This window comes from Talpa europaea (assembly GCF_964194135.1).
Source record: "Talpa europaea genome assembly, chromosome: 2".
Taxonomy (NCBI): Eukaryota; Metazoa; Chordata; class Mammalia; order Eulipotyphla; family Talpidae; genus Talpa; species Talpa europaea.
Genome location: NC_140068.1, coordinates 140,657,289 through 140,674,915, shown reverse-complemented (window position 1 = coordinate 140,674,915; position 17,627 = coordinate 140,657,289). Strand labels below are relative to the sequence as shown.

The 17,627-nt window shown below is 42.5% G+C and overlaps 1 protein-coding gene across 1 annotated transcript; it reads left to right on the top strand.

The window, feature by feature from the left end:
- Positions 1-7,485: 7,485 nt before the first annotated feature.
- On the top strand, positions 7,486-16,916 carry LOC311188386 (E3 ubiquitin-protein ligase TRIM38-like; the record flags this gene model as incomplete). The annotated part of the gene is made up of 6 exons (XM_084259486.1): positions 7,486-8,593; positions 9,462-9,557; positions 11,665-11,895; positions 13,440-13,462; positions 13,558-13,670; positions 16,396-16,916. Exons 1-6 carry the CDS (start codon positions 8,186-8,188, stop codon positions 16,914-16,916), a joined length of 1,392 nt encoding a protein of 463 aa, XP_084115612.1. The 5' UTR covers positions 7,486-8,185.
- Positions 16,917-17,627: the final 711 nt, after the last annotated feature.

Below are 17,627 nucleotides of genomic sequence, written 5' to 3'. Positions count from 1 at the left end.
GAATAGGACCACTGTGAGTTGTTATGTACAAGTTTTTATCTGAATATTGTGTTTTCCATTTTCTTGGGTATATACATACGAGTAGTAACTCTTGCCTTTAACTTTTTTTTTTTTAAAATATTTATTTATTTATTTATACAAGCACTGGGTACAGTCAGAAGCGCGGGAGGGTGAGAGAATTCACCAGAGCCAGAGCGGGGAATGGAACAGGCAGACTGATGAAATACACTGCTGAGGGGAGCAGCGGGCGTGGCAGGAGAGATCTGCACACCATGTGGGACCCTCGCCCGGCCGGGGATCGAACCGGCGTAGCAGAGGCTGCGGGCAGCATCGCAGCCCAGCGCGCAACTGCTGCGTTACCAGGGGAGGCCCTTGTTCAACTTTTTAAGAACTGTTCAACTGTTTTCCAAAAAGTTGTACTATTTTATATCCACATAAGCAATGTTAGAGGCTCCACTTTCACCACTTGTTAATTGTCAGTATTTTTAAATTACAGCTTCCTTGGTGGATGCGACATGGTGTCTCGTTGTGGTTTTGTTTTGCATTTTCCAAAACTGATGATGGTGTTGCACATTTTTTCATGTCTGTTTTGTCTTTTTTTTGGAATCATGTCTATTCAGATCCTTCCCCCATTTTAAGTTGGGTTCTTTGTCTTTGTTGTTGGAATGTAGGAACTCTTTCTATGTAAGTTACAATTCTAGATAAGTCACTTATCAGATATACAATTTTCAAAAATTTTCTGTAATTGCCTGGATCATCTCTTCACATTCTTAATGGAGTCTTATGAAGCTCAGTAATCTTCAGTTTTGTTGCTATCCACCAAGAATTTTTGTTTCAATTCTTTAATTTACATCTTTGATTCATTGTAAGTTCTGTATATGCTATGAGGCAAGAAGCCACATTCATTCTTTTGCTTATGAATATGTAGTTGTCCTACTATCTTCTGGCAAGATGATATTTCTATGCACATTGAAGTTTTGGCATTCTAGCCAAATTAATTAATCATAACTTCCTGGGGTTATTTTTGGACTTTATGAAATTTCATTGGTATATGTCTATCCTTATGCTAGTACTTCCTACTGTTGATTATCATAGTGACATAGTATATGTTAAAATTGGAAATTGTGATCCTAGCAACTTTGATCTTCTTTTGTTTTCAAGATGTTTTTGGGTATTGTGGATCCCTTGCATTTCCCTCAAGCTCTTATATTTCCAGATGAATGTTAGGATAGAGTTACCAATGTTTGAAAAAGAAAACACCAAAAACAAAAACAGATGAATTTGTACAATTTGGGGAATATTGCCAGCTAGCAAATTAAATCTAACAGTATATGAACATAGAATGTCTTTTCCATATATTTAAATGAACTTAATTTATTTCAGAGATGTTCTGCAGATTTCAACACACAAGTCTTTCTTTTTTAAATTTTATTTTTATATTCCCCATACAATTGCAACCCCCTTATTTTGACCCCAGTCCCTCCTTTCCCTGCCCCCCTCCCATAGTGTGTCTCTGGTTCATAGTTGTTTGTTGATTTTGATTTTTTCTTTCTTATAATTGTTCTTTTTCCTGGTCCCTTATTTAGGTTTTCTAGATTCCTGCTATGGGTGAGACCATCTGGTATTTTTCTTTTTCTTTCTGATTTATTTCGCTGAGCATGATCTCTTCCAGCTCCATCCATGTTGCTGCAAATTGCATGAGTTTATCTTTTTTGAATGCTGAGTAATATTCCATTGTGTATATGTACTACATCTTCTTGATCCAGTCATCTATTTTTGGGCATTTGGCTTGTTTCCAAAGCTTAGCTATTGTAAACAGTGCTGCTATAAACATAGGGGTGCAGGTGCTCTTTGGAATTAATGTTTCTGTGTCCTTTGGGTAAACATATAGGCGTGGAATTGCTGAATCATATGGAAGCTCTATCTTTAGTAGGTTGAGGAATCTCCACACAGCTCTCCATAGTGGTTGGACCAGTTTGCACTCCCACCAGCAGTGCAGGAGAGTTCCTTTTTCTCCACACCCTCGCCAACATTTGTTGTTGCTAGTTTTTTTAATATGTGCCATTCTCACTGGTGTGAGATGGTATCTCATGGTAGTTTTGATTTGCATTTCCCTGATTGTAAGTGATCAACATACAAGTCTTATACTACTTTCGTTAGTTTAATTCTCTAGTTTTTATAATTTTTGAGGCTATTATAAATGATAATTTCCTTCTTTTTATTTCAGCTTGTTCAGTGAATTTTACTCAGTGTTCATTGAATTTTGCTTATGGGTCTAATCTGCAATCATGTTGAACTCCTTTAGTAGTGCTAAGGTTTTTTGGTATGTGGATTTCTGAAGATTTCCAATATACGAAAACTACAGCAATATTGAGTAAAGATATGGAAGTGAGGGGCCGTTGATCATGAAGCATGGTGAACTGAGATAAGCAGCCTGGGGTCCTTAGTAACAACCTTTCCCTCAGTTGCTGGTGTGCAGCTTAGTCCCTGATATGAATCTTGCTTTATGTTAGACCATATACCGCCATGAGCCAGAAAGGACCTCAGGGGTCCCATGACTACTGACCCTTTACTGCCCCTTGGTATGCAACTATACAACTCACCTCTTGATATGTAGCCACGTTCTATCTGAACATGTACAGCTGCCAATGCAAACCTCCCCGAACCTTGTAGAAACTAAAGTGTATATAAGCCCCTAACTTCTTACAAAGGAGCCTCAGCCTTGGGATAGGAATCTGCTGAGTCAGCACCAATGCATTAAACCTGCTTCTTGTTAGCCCTGGTGTCCAGGTTTCCTTTGTGCAATATAACAATTGTAGCTGATCGTTTGTACCCATATACAAAGGCTGTCATTTCCACTGAGTATTTCACTGACTATATTATTGTCCTATTAACACTACCACACACAAAATGTGTATGTTGCTAAGTTCAGGTAAAAATTAAGTTGTCTTTTCTTTATTTGATAGTATTCCCATTAAAAACAACCTCTAGAACTGTCAGTATTTCGGTGAAGTATGTGTAAATTTAAGAAAAATGTTTTGAATTACCTTTACCTTGAATAATTTGATTTTCTCTTTTTTATTGCTATTTCTGCACTAAAACATTAATTTTTTTACACTAAAACATTTTATTATTTTTATTTTTTTTAAAAAAAGATTTATTTATTTATTTATACAAGCACTGGATACAGTCAGAAGCGTGGGAGGGTGAGAGAATTCACCAGAGCCAGGGCCCGAGCCCGAGCCCGAGCCCAGAGCAGAACGACCTAGGTACACTGCTGAGGGGAGCAGTGGGCAGCAGGGGAGGTCTGCGCGCCATGTGGGACCCTTGCCTGGCGACTGGGGATCAGGGATCGATCCTGCGCTGCAGAGGCTGCGGGCACCTTCGCAACCTAGCGCTCAAACGCTGCACCAACGGGGAGGCCCCACACTAAAACATTTTAAATGAAATGCTGTAGCTATTAGTTTTAAAGCTAGCTGTGCATGTTTATAGTTGTTGTTACAATAAAAACAATGCAGAGTAACAGTTTGGCATGGATGCTTTCTCTCCATTAGTTATCATATTTAAGACTTCAAAGTAAGAAAAAATTAAATCATATTGATTCTTAATGGTAACAAATGAGTTTTGCAAACTTAATATTTAAAGTAAGAGGTATACGAGACTTTAATTTGCTGAGAGATGATGGTTTCATGAACTCCTGCTAAATACAGAAAGAAAATCCTACTATTTTCCTTTTCTGCTTTAGATAATCACCCTGAATATCAGGAATGCATTTTATGTTCCAAAGTACACAGATTTGATTATTATAAGCATCTCAGGTCCAGAATATACACCAAGATCTATTACACTTATGACAAAACAGAATTTTTCTCTATGTTGAGATCAGTTTTTTGGGATCAAATTTTAAAATTTTTATAAAAAGATTCATATGCAAAATTGTGTTATCTGTAAACCAGTTTTTACTATTTCTTTCAAATCTGTAAGTCTTTCATTTTCTTTTCCCTTCCTTAATCTCCCTGAATGTAGACTCTTCAATACAGTGTTGACTAAACTTTTACTATGAAGTTTGAAGTTACTTATGAGCTTTGCGTATATGTTCTTATCAGGTGGAAGAAAGTGACCTTATATTCCTACTTTGCCTGTGTCTTCTGATGAAAAGATGTTGGGTTTGAGAAATGCTTTTTCTTTGTCTCTTACGATGATCATTTGGTTTTGGTTTTATTGACACAGTTTATTTCATTGATGAATTTACATATATTGAGCCTCTCTTGCATTCCTGAGATAAATTCCACTTGTTCATGGTCTAGAAGCCATTTTATAGTGTTGATGCATTCAGTTTTAATATTCTGTTGGGTATTTTAGTGCCAGTATTAAACAAGGATATTACTGTCTAGTTTTCTGTGATATATTTAATTATCAGAGTAATACTGACTTTGTAGAATGAGTTGGAAAGTAATCCCTCTTCTACTCTACAAAAAGCTTGTGAAAGAGTAGTGTTAATTCTCTTTTAAACATTTGATAGACAAAATCAACAGGCAACTACAAACCAGAGATACACTGGTGGGTGGGGTGGGGAAGGGAGTAAGATCTAAACAAGGGTGGTGGGAATTTTATGGAGACTATAACCAAGATGAAAATACATACATTGTGCAAAAATGAAAAATGATGTAAAAATATATAAAATAAAAAATATAAACATTTGATAGAATTCACCAGTGAAAACCTCTGTCCCTGAGGAGTTTCTTTGTGGAAAGGATTAGACTGCTAATTCATGCTTTTTAGTTGTCATAGTTTGACATATTTTCTATTTCTTCTTAGAAAATATTGGTAGTTGGTGTCATTTAGATTATCTGTTTCATCTGGGTTATCTAATTTGCTAGCATACAATTACTCATAATACTCCTTTGTTTTCCTTTTATTTCTTAAGTTTGGTAGATTTGTCTCCACTCTCATTCCTTATTTGAGTATTTGTGTCTTCTCTTATTTGCTTGGTTAGTGTAGCTGAAAGCTTTTTCATTTTGGTTTGTCTAGTCAATGAACAAGATTTTATCTTCTTTATTTTGTTAATAACGTTACTTCCTTCTACTTACTTTGGTTTTAATTAGCTCTTTTCCTAGTTTCATAAGATAGAAGCTTAAGGGCTCCCTGGTGGCACAGGGGTTAAAGTCTCAGCACTATGAAGCTGTCTCCAGCCACTGCAGCTAGAGTTTGATCTCAAGCCAGGGGCTGACCCACATGGCACAGCAGACCTCTCCTGTTGCTCCCACTGCTCCCCTCAGCAGTCAATTTCAGTAGATTTGCCTGTTCTGCTCCCCACTCTGTCTCTGGTGAATGCTCTCACTGCCTGCACCACTGGCCTAGACCCCCATTCTTACATGCATAAATAAATAAAATAGGGCCTCTCCTGGTGGCGCAGCGTTTGAGCACTGGGCTGCGAAGCTGCCTGCAGCCTCTGCAGTGCCGGTTTGATCCCCGGCCACCGGCGAGGGTCCCACATGGCGCGACAGACCTCTCCTACCACATGCTGCTCCCCTCAGCAGTGTATTTCGTTGGTCTGCCTGTTCTGTTCCCCGCTCTGGCTTTGGTGAATTCTCTCACCCTCCCGTGCTTCTGACTGTACCCAGTGCTTGTATAAATAAATAAAATAAATCTTTAAAAAAAAATAAAATAAATCTAAAAAAAAAAGAAGGTTAAGTTACTAAATTGGGATCTTTTTACATCATTAATGTAACATTTACATCTATCAGTCTCCTAAGCACTGCTGTTGCATCAGATAAATTTTGGTGGGTTGGCTTTCATTTTCATTCATCTCAAACTGTTTTCTAATTTCTGATACAATCTATTGATTATTTGGGAGTATGCTGTTTAAGTTGCACTTTCTTCTGGTCTTCTGAGAGTCCCATTATACATAACGTGTATATATGATGGTGCCCCACGTGTCTCTGAAGCTTTGTTTCTCTTCATTCATTCTTTTTGTTCTTTCAAGACAGAGTCTCAGGCTATCACTCTCTCCCTTCTTTCTACTGCCTTAAATCAAGGGCATTATTCCTACTGTCCCCCTACCTTCTCCGACAAGCTGAGCGGAAACATGGGCCACGTCATGAGTCTCCTTCCTGTGTCCAAGAATCTACCCTGTGTTAGTTTCATTTTTGAATTTCGCAGAGTTCACTTCCTGGTTGTGGCTGCAGAAGAGGCAAGTTCAGAGGCACCGACACTGAGTATGAGACTGTGCTGAGGGGGGGATGTGGTGAATGAAGCCAGGCCACCCTTTGCCTGTGTGTGTGTGTGTGTGTGTGTGTGTGATGGGGTGGCAGTGGGTGAGCCCCTGAAACTCTGGCAAAAGTCAGGATTTTGCTTTCTAGCTCTCTCGCCCTGGGTGCTTTCTCTTTCACAGACTCCATGCCACATCTCAAAAGGTCCAGGTTATGAGGTGAGTGAAGGTCCTGTGCCCTGGGTTCCAGAGGCGGGAGGCCCTTCTCTTCGAGAGCACAGAACACCTGGGAGAGAGGAGCCTTATCCTTTGGGAGAAATTACCTCTCTTGGAATACAGTCTCCAGAAGTAATTCTCTATGGCTGGAGAAAGTTGTTCTCATTACTGGAGGGAAACAGCCTAACCAGTAACTTTAGTTAAATCCCTGGTCTTAATTCAGAGCACTATCACTGCAAAGGACAGGTCTTTGGAATTTCTCCGGAATGCAGGCTCTGGCTACACAGACCAGCAGTTAGAGGGGTGGGGTCAGGGCTAGTTTGCAGAAGCAGCTGCAGCATGGCCAGAAGGCGGGATCTTTGCTTCTGGTCTCTCCCCCTCCCTCTCTGCCTGACAGATCCACACTAGCCTCCCGGGAGACAAGTCCTGGCCTGAAGAAGAGACAGTGGCCTTGGTGGATCTCTAGGGGGTCTGCTTCCAGGCCACCCCCTTTTCCCCAAGTTCTTTCCAAATCTTCACCTCAGCACAGAGAGCCTGACAGCACACACTGATTCTTCCTGTTGCCTGGTGGATTTCTGTTACCATCCTGGTAGAACCGCCATGAGATTTTATTAGCTGGTGTATTTTGTTCTTTGAGTGTGGGAATGGGTATAGAGAAAGTGTGGGGTGTGGGGGTGAATAGAGTCAGATGTGATTGTCTCAGTAGAATCCTTCAAGGATCCGCCAATTCCGCAGTGTTACTACCACTGACAAAGAGTAACATGGGCACTGATTATTCTTATTTTTTTATGACATATTTATTTCTACAAGAACTGGGGTACAGGCCAGAGGTGCGAAAGGATGAGAGGATTCACCAGAGACAGAGCGGGGAGCAGAAAAGGCAGATGGACCAAAAACACTGTTGAGGGGAGCAGCGGACAAGACAGAAGAGGTCTGCTGAGCATGTGGGTTGCTCCATGGCCGGCCAGGGAATCGAACCTGTGCTGCAGAGGCTGTGGACAGCTCCACAGTGCTGTGCTCAATCCTCTGTGCCACCGGGGAGGCACAGCACTGATTATTCTTGATCCTCATTAGGCATGGAAAGAATTTCGCTTTCCCTCATTGAGTTTTCTCTGTCTTGCTGCAACTTTTGTGAGTTAAACCTGTCTTGCTTCTCTCTCTCTTAATACTTGTTTCAAGAGGACTTTCAGTGCTGGAATATTCTATACTGGGGGCACCAGGTAGCCACAGGCATATATAGATATTAAGTAATTGGCACAGGTAGTGGGACTGAGAAACTCATAGTATTTTTAATTATCATTAATTTAAAATTTGGGGAATATAAAAATAAAATTTAATATTAAAAAAACACACAATGATGTAAATGATACAAATAAAAAATAAATGAAAATAAATAAAAAAAAAAAAGAAAGTGAGGGAAAAGATAAACAGCTGGGATAACATCAAACTAAAAAGCTTCTTACAGCAAAAGAGACATTAACCAAAACAAAGAGACACCCTACTGATTGGGAGAAAATTTTTGCACACAATAAAAATAAATAAATAAATAAATAAATAAAATTTGGTGGCCATATGTGATAGTTATCCCAGTGACATGGTATCATGTTCCAAATGCCAATCCATTGCTTTTCTAGACAGAAGATTTCCAGACCTGTGGAGGGACAGAAGCCCAGCTTACTTCTGTGTCCTTCACTGCGGAAAATTCTACCTATTTCATCTCTGCCTCTAATCTGACATTGGAGCTTTTCAGGAAGGGCCATGGCCTCAGCCACAGCTACCAAGAAGATGAGGGAGGAAGCCACGTGCTCCATCTGCTTGGAGCTGATGACAGGGCCCGTGAGCATCAACTGTGGGCACAGCTTCTGCCGCCAGTGCATAGAGGGCACCCTTGAGAACCCACAAGGGACTTCATCCCTGAGGGATTCCCAATGTCCCCTGTGCCGGGCACCATTTCAAAGGGACAGTCTCCGATCCAACAAGCAACTGGAAAACCTCATTCAGACTGTCAAGGAGATAGACAGTGAGAGGCTGTGTGAGGAACATGGAGAGCGGCTCTGCCTGTTCTGTGAGGATGACGGGCAGCTCATCTGCTGGCGCTGTGAGCGCTCCCCCCAGCACAGAGGACATATCACAGCTCTTGTTGAGGATGTATGTCCAGGCTACAAGGTGAGTGGGTGGACTGAGGGCTTGAGCAAGTACCTGCTCTCATGTTGAACTCTCTGACCTGAAATTTTTTAGCATGAAACCAGAGATTATGATCTTCAAATATGACTTTCATCATGTCATTTTTCTGACAAATGGTTTACTATGAGTCCCCAAGAAAGAAATTCCTAACTGTCCTGATATTTAGCAGATGATGAAAGTCTTGTCCTTGTTTACTCTTGCTGTGATGACCCCTGCATAGAATACAATGTGCCCAGTCCACACTGGCCTGTTTTATCTTCACTTGTGTGTATCATTTGAGAAAGAACATGCAGGGCCATGTGACAGAATCTGAAAACAGGGACAGACACACCACATTTTAGGGGTCCTGCAGTCATTAGGGTAAACAAATCAGCAAAGCAAGAGTGTCTGGAGTGCCCTTGCTCAGGTGGTGACTGGAGTCCCAGCCAGTGGGAAGAGAGTCTGCAAGGACACACAGGTGACCATATGCAGAAACTTAGAGAAAGTCGTCTTGTGTATTATTTTATCTTGTGCCACATGCAGCATTTCCCTGGCAGAACTGATGTTTTGGGTCAATTGAGTTTGGGTCAACAGATGAGCTTGGAATCACCGCTCAGCCATCCTCCAGCGATGGCCCCTGGTGCATGTTATTAACTGCATCCTAAGCCTAGGTTTTGACAACACAGAAATTATGGTAAAAGGCCTGACAGCTTCCCGGGGTTACTGCACAGACCTTCCTCAGGGTGTTTCTCTGAAAGTATAAGGATTGAACAACACTTAAGGTCAGTCTAACCATCCCAGAGGGTTAGACTCAAGTGCTTGAAGAAGTTTTGTCAGATTGATTATAATTGTTTCCCCCTATTATTATCAGGAAAAGCTCCAGAAAGCTGTGACAAAAATGAGGGAACAAGATGACCAATGTCAGAGTCTGAGGTTGATCACACAGAAACAAATAAGGAAATGGGAGGTAAGAACTTGAGTTTATTGATTTCAAAATATTGTGAATCCCAGAGCCCAGGCAGAGGGGATGTTTTCACACAGCACCTGCTGGTTCCTTCTTACTGCACCAGACTAAATAAATGACACCCAAAGAAGAAACACTGTATGATACTTTATCTTCCTCTTTTCCAACCTTACTATAGTAATTCCCTGGGATTCCTGATACTTCAGTCCAGAGAAGCAGAATTTAGACATTTCTTACCTAGAACCATCATGACTAAATTTGAAACCTGAAATTCCTCATAGTTTAAATAAGTTCATGGTGAAAAGAATTCAACCTCATCACTTTGACACATTTACCACAATACAGGGTCCACACTCACCCTTAGAGGTTCAAAAACCTTTGTTAGCTCTGTATACAGAGTCAGTATACACTTGACATTATACTACTCAACTTTATGAGCCTTATAATGAGGATAGAGCTGCTGTAAGAGCAAATTTTTTTACCACACACTGTTTCGCTAAGGCTTTCCATGTCTGACCAGTCTCCTGCACCAGAGGCCTATGCCATACAAAAATACTGATGTCATCCCTCACGGGCACTCAGCCTGCAGACTGGTTAGTTATTACATCTCCCTCTGGTGTCTTCGAAGCCATTGTCCTGCTCCTTTGTGTGTGGATGTTAAATTTAAGCTCTCAAAGGAGAGTCATACTTCCTGCCTTTCTGGAATCTCAGGTTGTGAGTACTTCCATTGCTGCCAATATGTAGAGAAACCATGTCAATGCCAGTGTCCAGCTGTCCTGTATGTGTCTCCTACACTTATCTGTTTCCCTTCTCCACAACATCACAGTCACTGAAGCACCCCATGAACTAAGGAAGCCCCAGTGGAAATTGCAACTCTGTGTCTCCCAAATGAAAAGTGAGTCCCCAGCCTCCCCTGGTGGCACAGCAGTTGACCACCGGGCTGCGAAGCTGCCCGCAGCCTCTGCAGCACCTGTTCAATCCCTGGACACCAGGGAGGGTCCCACATGGCGCACAGACCTCTCCTGCCCTGCCCACTGCTCCCCTCAGCAGTGTATTTCATCATTCTGCCTGTTGTGTTCCCCGCTCTGGCTCTGGTGAATCTTCTCACCCTTCCACGCTTCTGACTGTACCCAGTGCTTGTATAAATAAATAAATATATTTTTAAAAAGAAAGAGAGAGAGAGAAAAGTGAGTCCCTCAAGAGAGATCATGTGGTTTCTGACAGTCTTATACATAAGGAGGCTCAAGTGGACACAAGCTTTGTGGATGAATATTTCTGGTATCTGTGATCAAATTCAGCCTCAGACCTCCCTGTGTTGATAATCATGGACTCACCTACTTGGGTTAATGACTTGTCTTGGTGATGATTATCACAAACTTTTGCTTCACAAATTTCCCTAGGATAGAGACATTTTCATACATTCCAAATATACATTCGTAGTTTACTAGTGTTTCACCAGGGCCCTCCTACCCTAATGTCATCATCCAGCAGCTGGTGCCTCCTTATCTTGTGATTTGGCTGCTGAAGAAGGAAATTACTGAGTTGACTGTAGAGAACTGGGGCAGCCTCTCCCACATCTGAGTCCTGCCCCCTGGGCCTCACTCTGCAGCAGGAACATGCACGTTCCTCCACCTCAGATGACTCATGGCAAAAAATATCACAGTATCCCCAAACACTTTCCTTTTTATAAGTGTCTGTGTTCTTTAAAATAAACATGAAATTTACCATTTTCAGCATCCTCTGTGTTCACCTTGCCGGCATCATCTTCATATTGGGGTGCCCCCAACTCTACTCTCCAGTTGCAGAACTTGATCATCTTTCCAGCATGACACGTGATCCCCACTGAACAATAACTCCATTGTTCCTCCTCCCACCTGCTACCCACATTTCCTTTTCTGTTTTCAAACTTAACAAGGTACCTTTATAAAAACAATCTTATATTGTTGTCCTTTGCTCTAACTTACTTCACTGACCATGTATCTTCAAGTCTCATACATTGTAACAGAGCTCCATACAATTTTAAGGATGAGAGTTTCCCATTTTAGGATATACCTCATTTTTTCCTCATTTCATCCACAAATGAAGTTTGAGCATATCTTCTTGATTCTAGGAGAAGATAGAACTCCAGAGAAGGAAAATCCAGGCTGACTTTGAGAATCTGCACACCTTCCTCCGTGTTGAGGAGAAGTGTTGTCTGTGGAGACTGGAGAAAGAAAAAGAGCAGACTCTGAAGATTCTGCAGGACAGTGAGGCGAGTCTGGAAAAGCAGAGCCAGGAACTCAAAAGCCACATCCGGGAACTAGAGAAAAAATGTCAGTGCCCAGCCCAGGATTTGCTGCAGGTGAGGCTGTGCCCTGGGAGGACGCAGAAGAGGCTTCTGTGCCCGAGTGTTAAGGGGACCGTGGAGAGAAGCAGGGAAGATGGCAAGGTCTTCCACCTTCTCTGGGAAGTGGGGAATTACTCTGGGGATTTAAAGTAGCGTTTCTTTTTTTTTAATTTAAATTTTATTTTTTTATATTCCCCATATAATTACAACCCCCTTATTTTGACCCCAAGCCCTCCTTTCCCTGCCCCCCAAACCCCCATAGAGTGTCTCTGGTTCATAGTTGTTTGTTGATTTTTTCTTTCTTATAGTTATTCTTTTTCCTGGTACCTTATTTAAGTTTTCTAGATTCCTGCTATGAGTGAGACCATCCGGTATTTTTCCTTTTCTTTCTGGTTTATTTCGCTGAGCATGATCCCTTCCAGCGCCATCCATGTTGCTTGCAAATTGCATGTGTTTATCTTTTTTGATTGCTGAGTAATATTCCATTGTGTATATGTACCACATCTTCTTGATCCAGTCATCTATTTTTGGGCATTTGGGTTGTTTCCAAAGCTTAGCTATTGTAAAGAGTGCTGCTATAAACATAGGGGTGCAGGTGCTCTTTGGAATTGATGTTTCTGTGTCCTTTGGGTAAATACCTAGGAGTGGAATTGCTGGATCATATGGAAGCTCTATGTTTAGTAGGTCAAGAAATCTCCACACAGCTTTCCATAGTGGTTGGACCAGTTTGCACTCCCACCAGCAGTGGCCTCTAGTAGTCTATACGGTAACTACATGTGAGTCAAAAAAGATACTCCTTCTGCTTTTATAGGCCAATTGGCTCCATATTGTCCACCATGAACCGTAGGGTATCATTTGCTGCCGTTTGTGTCTGTTCCATGTGCACTAACCTTGAGTGCCAGTCTGTTTCCTGGACGATTCTCTAGGTGACTTGTGAGTGTAAAGGGGGATAGCCAAAATGAATGTCAGCATTTTCCCTGATTTATTTCTATATCATGTGACCCAAAGAACTCTTCCCGGACCTTCTTTCAGCTCCATGATAAATGCCTGGAACTAGTTATTCTAGTTATTCTGTGTTCCACTGTCGAACTGGGGGTCACACTCTGAGGGTGAGGATGTAGCATGGCAGTTCCAACATTATGTGACACCTGCTGCTGCCACCTACGTGCCCCATCTCTGGGGCTCTGCATGTGGTCACCACTAAGGCCCTCTGTGAAGAGTGATGTTCACATGAGCTCCTCTGAAGGATTTTAGGTCACTAATGCAAATCTTGTAAGGGAGTATGGAAGCTCCTGGCCTTTCCCCTAAGTAGCCACCAGTCTGGTGTGATTCTAGAGGCACAGGTCACAGGAAGTTACCGACTCAGAGGGTAATGCACTGTATACATACATGCTGCTATTCCAGGGCATGGAGTGTATCAGTCTACCTGATTTCTAGCCATGTCTATAGCTGGGTCACTCTGTTCTTGGAGGAATGTTTGTAGAGATTAGCCCCACATGCCACACCCCATGAAATACTGATGTACCCCCACTTACCCTTGTGTCCTTGTTTCTCTGTAGGATGTGAAAGACACCTTGAGTGGGTAAGTGCTGTAGGAGCACCGGGGGGCAGGGTGAGGGTCCTTAGGGCCGAATGATCCATCACACTGAAGATGTCTCTGTCCTCTGCTGATCCTAGAAGTGCAGCTGTGGAGCTGGAAGTGCCAGAGGCCGTCTCTCTGGAGCTTCACACTGTGTGTAATGTTCCTGAGCTTTACTTGGATGTGAAGAAAATGCTAAAGAGCTACCAAGGTATGGAAAGCCAAGAACTCTTTAGATGTTATACTTGAAAGATACCATCGTGGTAACCCCGCTCACCACCTGCCCCTGGAGAGACTCACAGCCAGAGAGATTGTTTAGTTTTTGTGGAGCTGTCCCCTCCCTCGTGTCAGGAGGCTCCAGTGCTTACAGGGACACAGCCTGCTGGGGATCTGTTCAGGCCCTTCACACTCCCCCTCTCCCATTCAACAGCTGCGTCACCCCGGCTCTCTCCTTATTTTTCCTAAACACTGAGAATATTAACAGTTTTCAGTTCTTTGGTTTCATCATGAAAGTAAAGAGCGTCAACACATAAAATATTTACAACAGTTTCTTATATAATGTTTATTGTTTATTGTTAATCACACCAGCCCATATCTGAAATGAGCTTATATCTTCACTAAATAATTCTCCTTCTTTTAAAAATCCTCTTTATTAAAGTTTTTTTTGCTACATTCATTATTGCAAATAAATTGTAATCAAACACAATAGGCATGAAAAAGTTCCAGGTTTCTCCCACCCCTCACCAGTCCTACTTCTCTCCAGGTGACAATACTTAGGACTTTCTCTCTATCTGTACAGACAGTGAATGGATAGACAATCTTTTCTATTTCATTAATTACATGTAAAGCTACCTCTGCATGAGAGTTTCACAGCTACATGTAACCATAACCCTGCTGATCGGGCCTCAGGCTCTCTAGCACTGAGGGGTGACAGCGATGCTGCAGTGACTTTCTAGTCCACACAGCCCTATATCCCTTATATCAGGCATGTTCCTAAGGCTGGGGTTGCTGGAAGGTGTTATCTTGATGCCTGTTACCAGGTAGCTTGTTCCTGTGGAGCAACAGGTACTGCCACCTGCAAGGTTCCCCTCACCTAACTTAGCATACTCTGTGACCAACAAGAAGGGTTTCACTGTGTTCTCCTGTTTTATCCCACATCCTCTCTGTAGGAAGCTTTTTCAGTTTATATATGAGGAAACTGAGATATAAGAGGTGAAGTGAGGGCTATAAGTTCCCACCCTGGAGGATTTGGAACTCAGACTATATCTCTAGAACTCTTTAACACTCTGCAGTGTGGTAATAAATATGATGTTTTTTGATTGAAGTTTTAAATTCTCTTTTGTTATTTTCTTGTTTTTTTAATTGTTGTTGCGCAAAATACTTCTGTGAACATTTCTGGTTCATAATTCCTTGTTTCCTTGAATGGCTTTCACAGTGATGTATCTTGTGTGGAAAGTGCTGTGTAGGGATGTATGTTTTGGAAAGTTTCATTATATGTCATTTTTCATATGTAGCATTTTATTATTGCTCCATTATACACATAGTCATATTTATGGAATAATATCTATTCCTATTATTTAATAATAGGTATCTGTACACGTGTGTGTGTGTGTGTGTATATTTGAACCTTTATTGTTAATTTTTAACCTATTTATATACTGTGCTCCTGACCCATGAGGCAAACTCTTTTGCCACATCTTCTCCTCTTGTGCTTCCCATTGACTGAAGGAAAGAGAAGTCAGCACAAAGGGAGCCTGGTTGGTGTATCCACGGGCCCAGCTTTCCTGGTGGCAGCAGAGAGGAGGAAGCTGGGAGTGATACAGAGGAGAGGGAAGAGAGCGGTCGATACAGGAAGTGTTTTGCACACTTGGTTTCTCTTATTGTGACCAGCTGTGGTGTGTCACCCAGCTACAGCGGATGGTAACTGATGCGGGAACCTCCTTAGCGCTTTTCATTTTTGTTTCTTTTAAAGATTTATTTATTTTACAAGAACTGGGGTACAGGCCAGAGGTGTGGGGGGTGAAAGGATTCACCAGAGACAGAGTGTGGAGTAGAACAGGCAGACTGACTGAAATACACTGCTGTGGGGAGCAGTGGGCGAGACAGGAGAGGTCTGCTGCACCATGTGGGTAGCTCCTGGCTGGCCGGGGATCGAACTGGTGCTGTAGAGGCTGCGGACAGCCTCATAGTGCTATGCTTAACCCCTTACACCCTCTGGGAAGCCCCTTGGCTCTCTTCATTTTAATATGCTCTATCGGCCAATATCAACTTTAGTTTATCACCTATTTTTCTATTCAACTTGATTCCAGTTATATGCTTTTTGTGCTATCAGTGTTGAGTTTTTTTCCTTATACTAATCCCTATGGAACGTTTTCTCAAGGAAGACAGAAGAGCTTCACTTACAAGCCATGGTGCTGGCGTGTGTCCTGACACCTGGGGAATCCTGAGACTTCAGTTACAAGCTATGACATGACTATCATTTTCTTTTCTGATCTTTGGAGTGGGTGGTTATCAGTAAAGGAAAGGACTTGTCTACTCTTATCTCCATGATTCCCACCTGGGAGAGGAAGGGCTTTGGGAAGTACTGTAACCATGTCTACCCTGGGGAGTTCTGGTCCTTGGTTTCTCTGAGTGACTAAGATGGGGATGATGAGGATGATGAAAATAATGATAACATTTACTTTTACTGTCACATATTTATCACTTAGTTTCTACCAGGAATTTCACCAAACACAAATCTTATACTAGCTCATTCCAATATATTTCCCACAATTCTTTGTGACAATATGATGATTTCTGCTTTACCTTCAGCAAGATTTATAGAATGACTCACACAGCTAGTAGTAAGAAAAAATTTGCAATCAAACATAGCCTAGGTTTATTTAAAAATAAATGTCTTGTTTGGGTTTTGATTGTTTGTTTGTTTTATTTTTTAGTCAGCGTGACTCTGGATGCAGATACAGCTCATGCTGGCCTAACTGTGTCTAAGGATGGAAGACAAGTGGCTTGTGGAGATGCCCAGATGAAGCTTAGCAGTTCCAGGAGATTTTGTGCATTACCCTGTGTCCTGGGCTGTGAGGGCTTCACCTCTGGAAGGCATTACTTTGAGGTGGATGTGGGAGAAGGAACTCAGTGGGACGTAGGAGTTTGTCTGGAAAATGTGTGCCGGGCATCTGCGAGGAATCTCAAGTTTCAGTCTGAAGTCTGGGCCATCAGGCTCTGCAAAGGGAACCAGTATGCAGCCCTGACCTCAAATCCAACTTCCCTTTCTCTGAGTGAGCGGCCCCTGGTTGTGGGGGTTTTCCTGGACTGTGAGGCTGGACTTGTGTCCTTTTACAACATGCCGACTGGCTCCCACATCTTCACCTTCCCGAAGGCCTCCTTCTCTGAAACTCTCCGACCCTTTTTCCAGGTTTATCCGTGTTCTCCTCTATTCCTGCCTCCACCAGATGAGTAAACAGGAATTGCCTCTTTCTTGGGATCATAGAGAATGATACCCTGATAATGACATGATGATATGATCAAATACAATGAAAACCCTGTGAAGTCAGAAATTTCATGTGTTCGTCACTTCCATTTCTCTGTACTCAACTGTGCTGAGCCTCGGTGACTAGGCAATAAATCTATATTAGGAATGGACATCCTCGTTGCAGAGGCTGTGGGGGTGACAGAAGCATCCTGGGCAACCATCTACCCCTTCTGCTGTTGCTGTAAATGAAGGGTGTCCTCTCCTGTGTCTCCCTCCTGTTCAGGACATGTGGACAGAGTCACAGTTTCCTCCTCCAGGAGTCTGCCCCCATGTTAGTTTCATCTCTGATTGAGATCAGAGCTCACATCCTTGTGGCTGCACGGAGTGGCAGCTGGCGAAGACCCCACCCTGAGTGTGTGGCTGTGCCAAGTAGCGTAGGTGTTGAACAACACCAGGCCAAGGTTTGTCAGGGAAGAGCTGATGCGCCTGCGTGTGTGCTACTGAGTGTCAGTGTGTGCACGTGTGTGCAGTGTGTGCTTGGGTGTGTGTGGGGTGGGAGTGGCAGTGGGGAAGGAACTTTGGTCAGGACTTTGTTCTCTAGCTCTCTAGTTCTCTCCCCATCTAGTTCTCGTTCGCAAACTTCTTGCCCTATCTCAGACGATCGTGCATGAGAGGTAAGTGAAGGCCCAGGACCCTCAC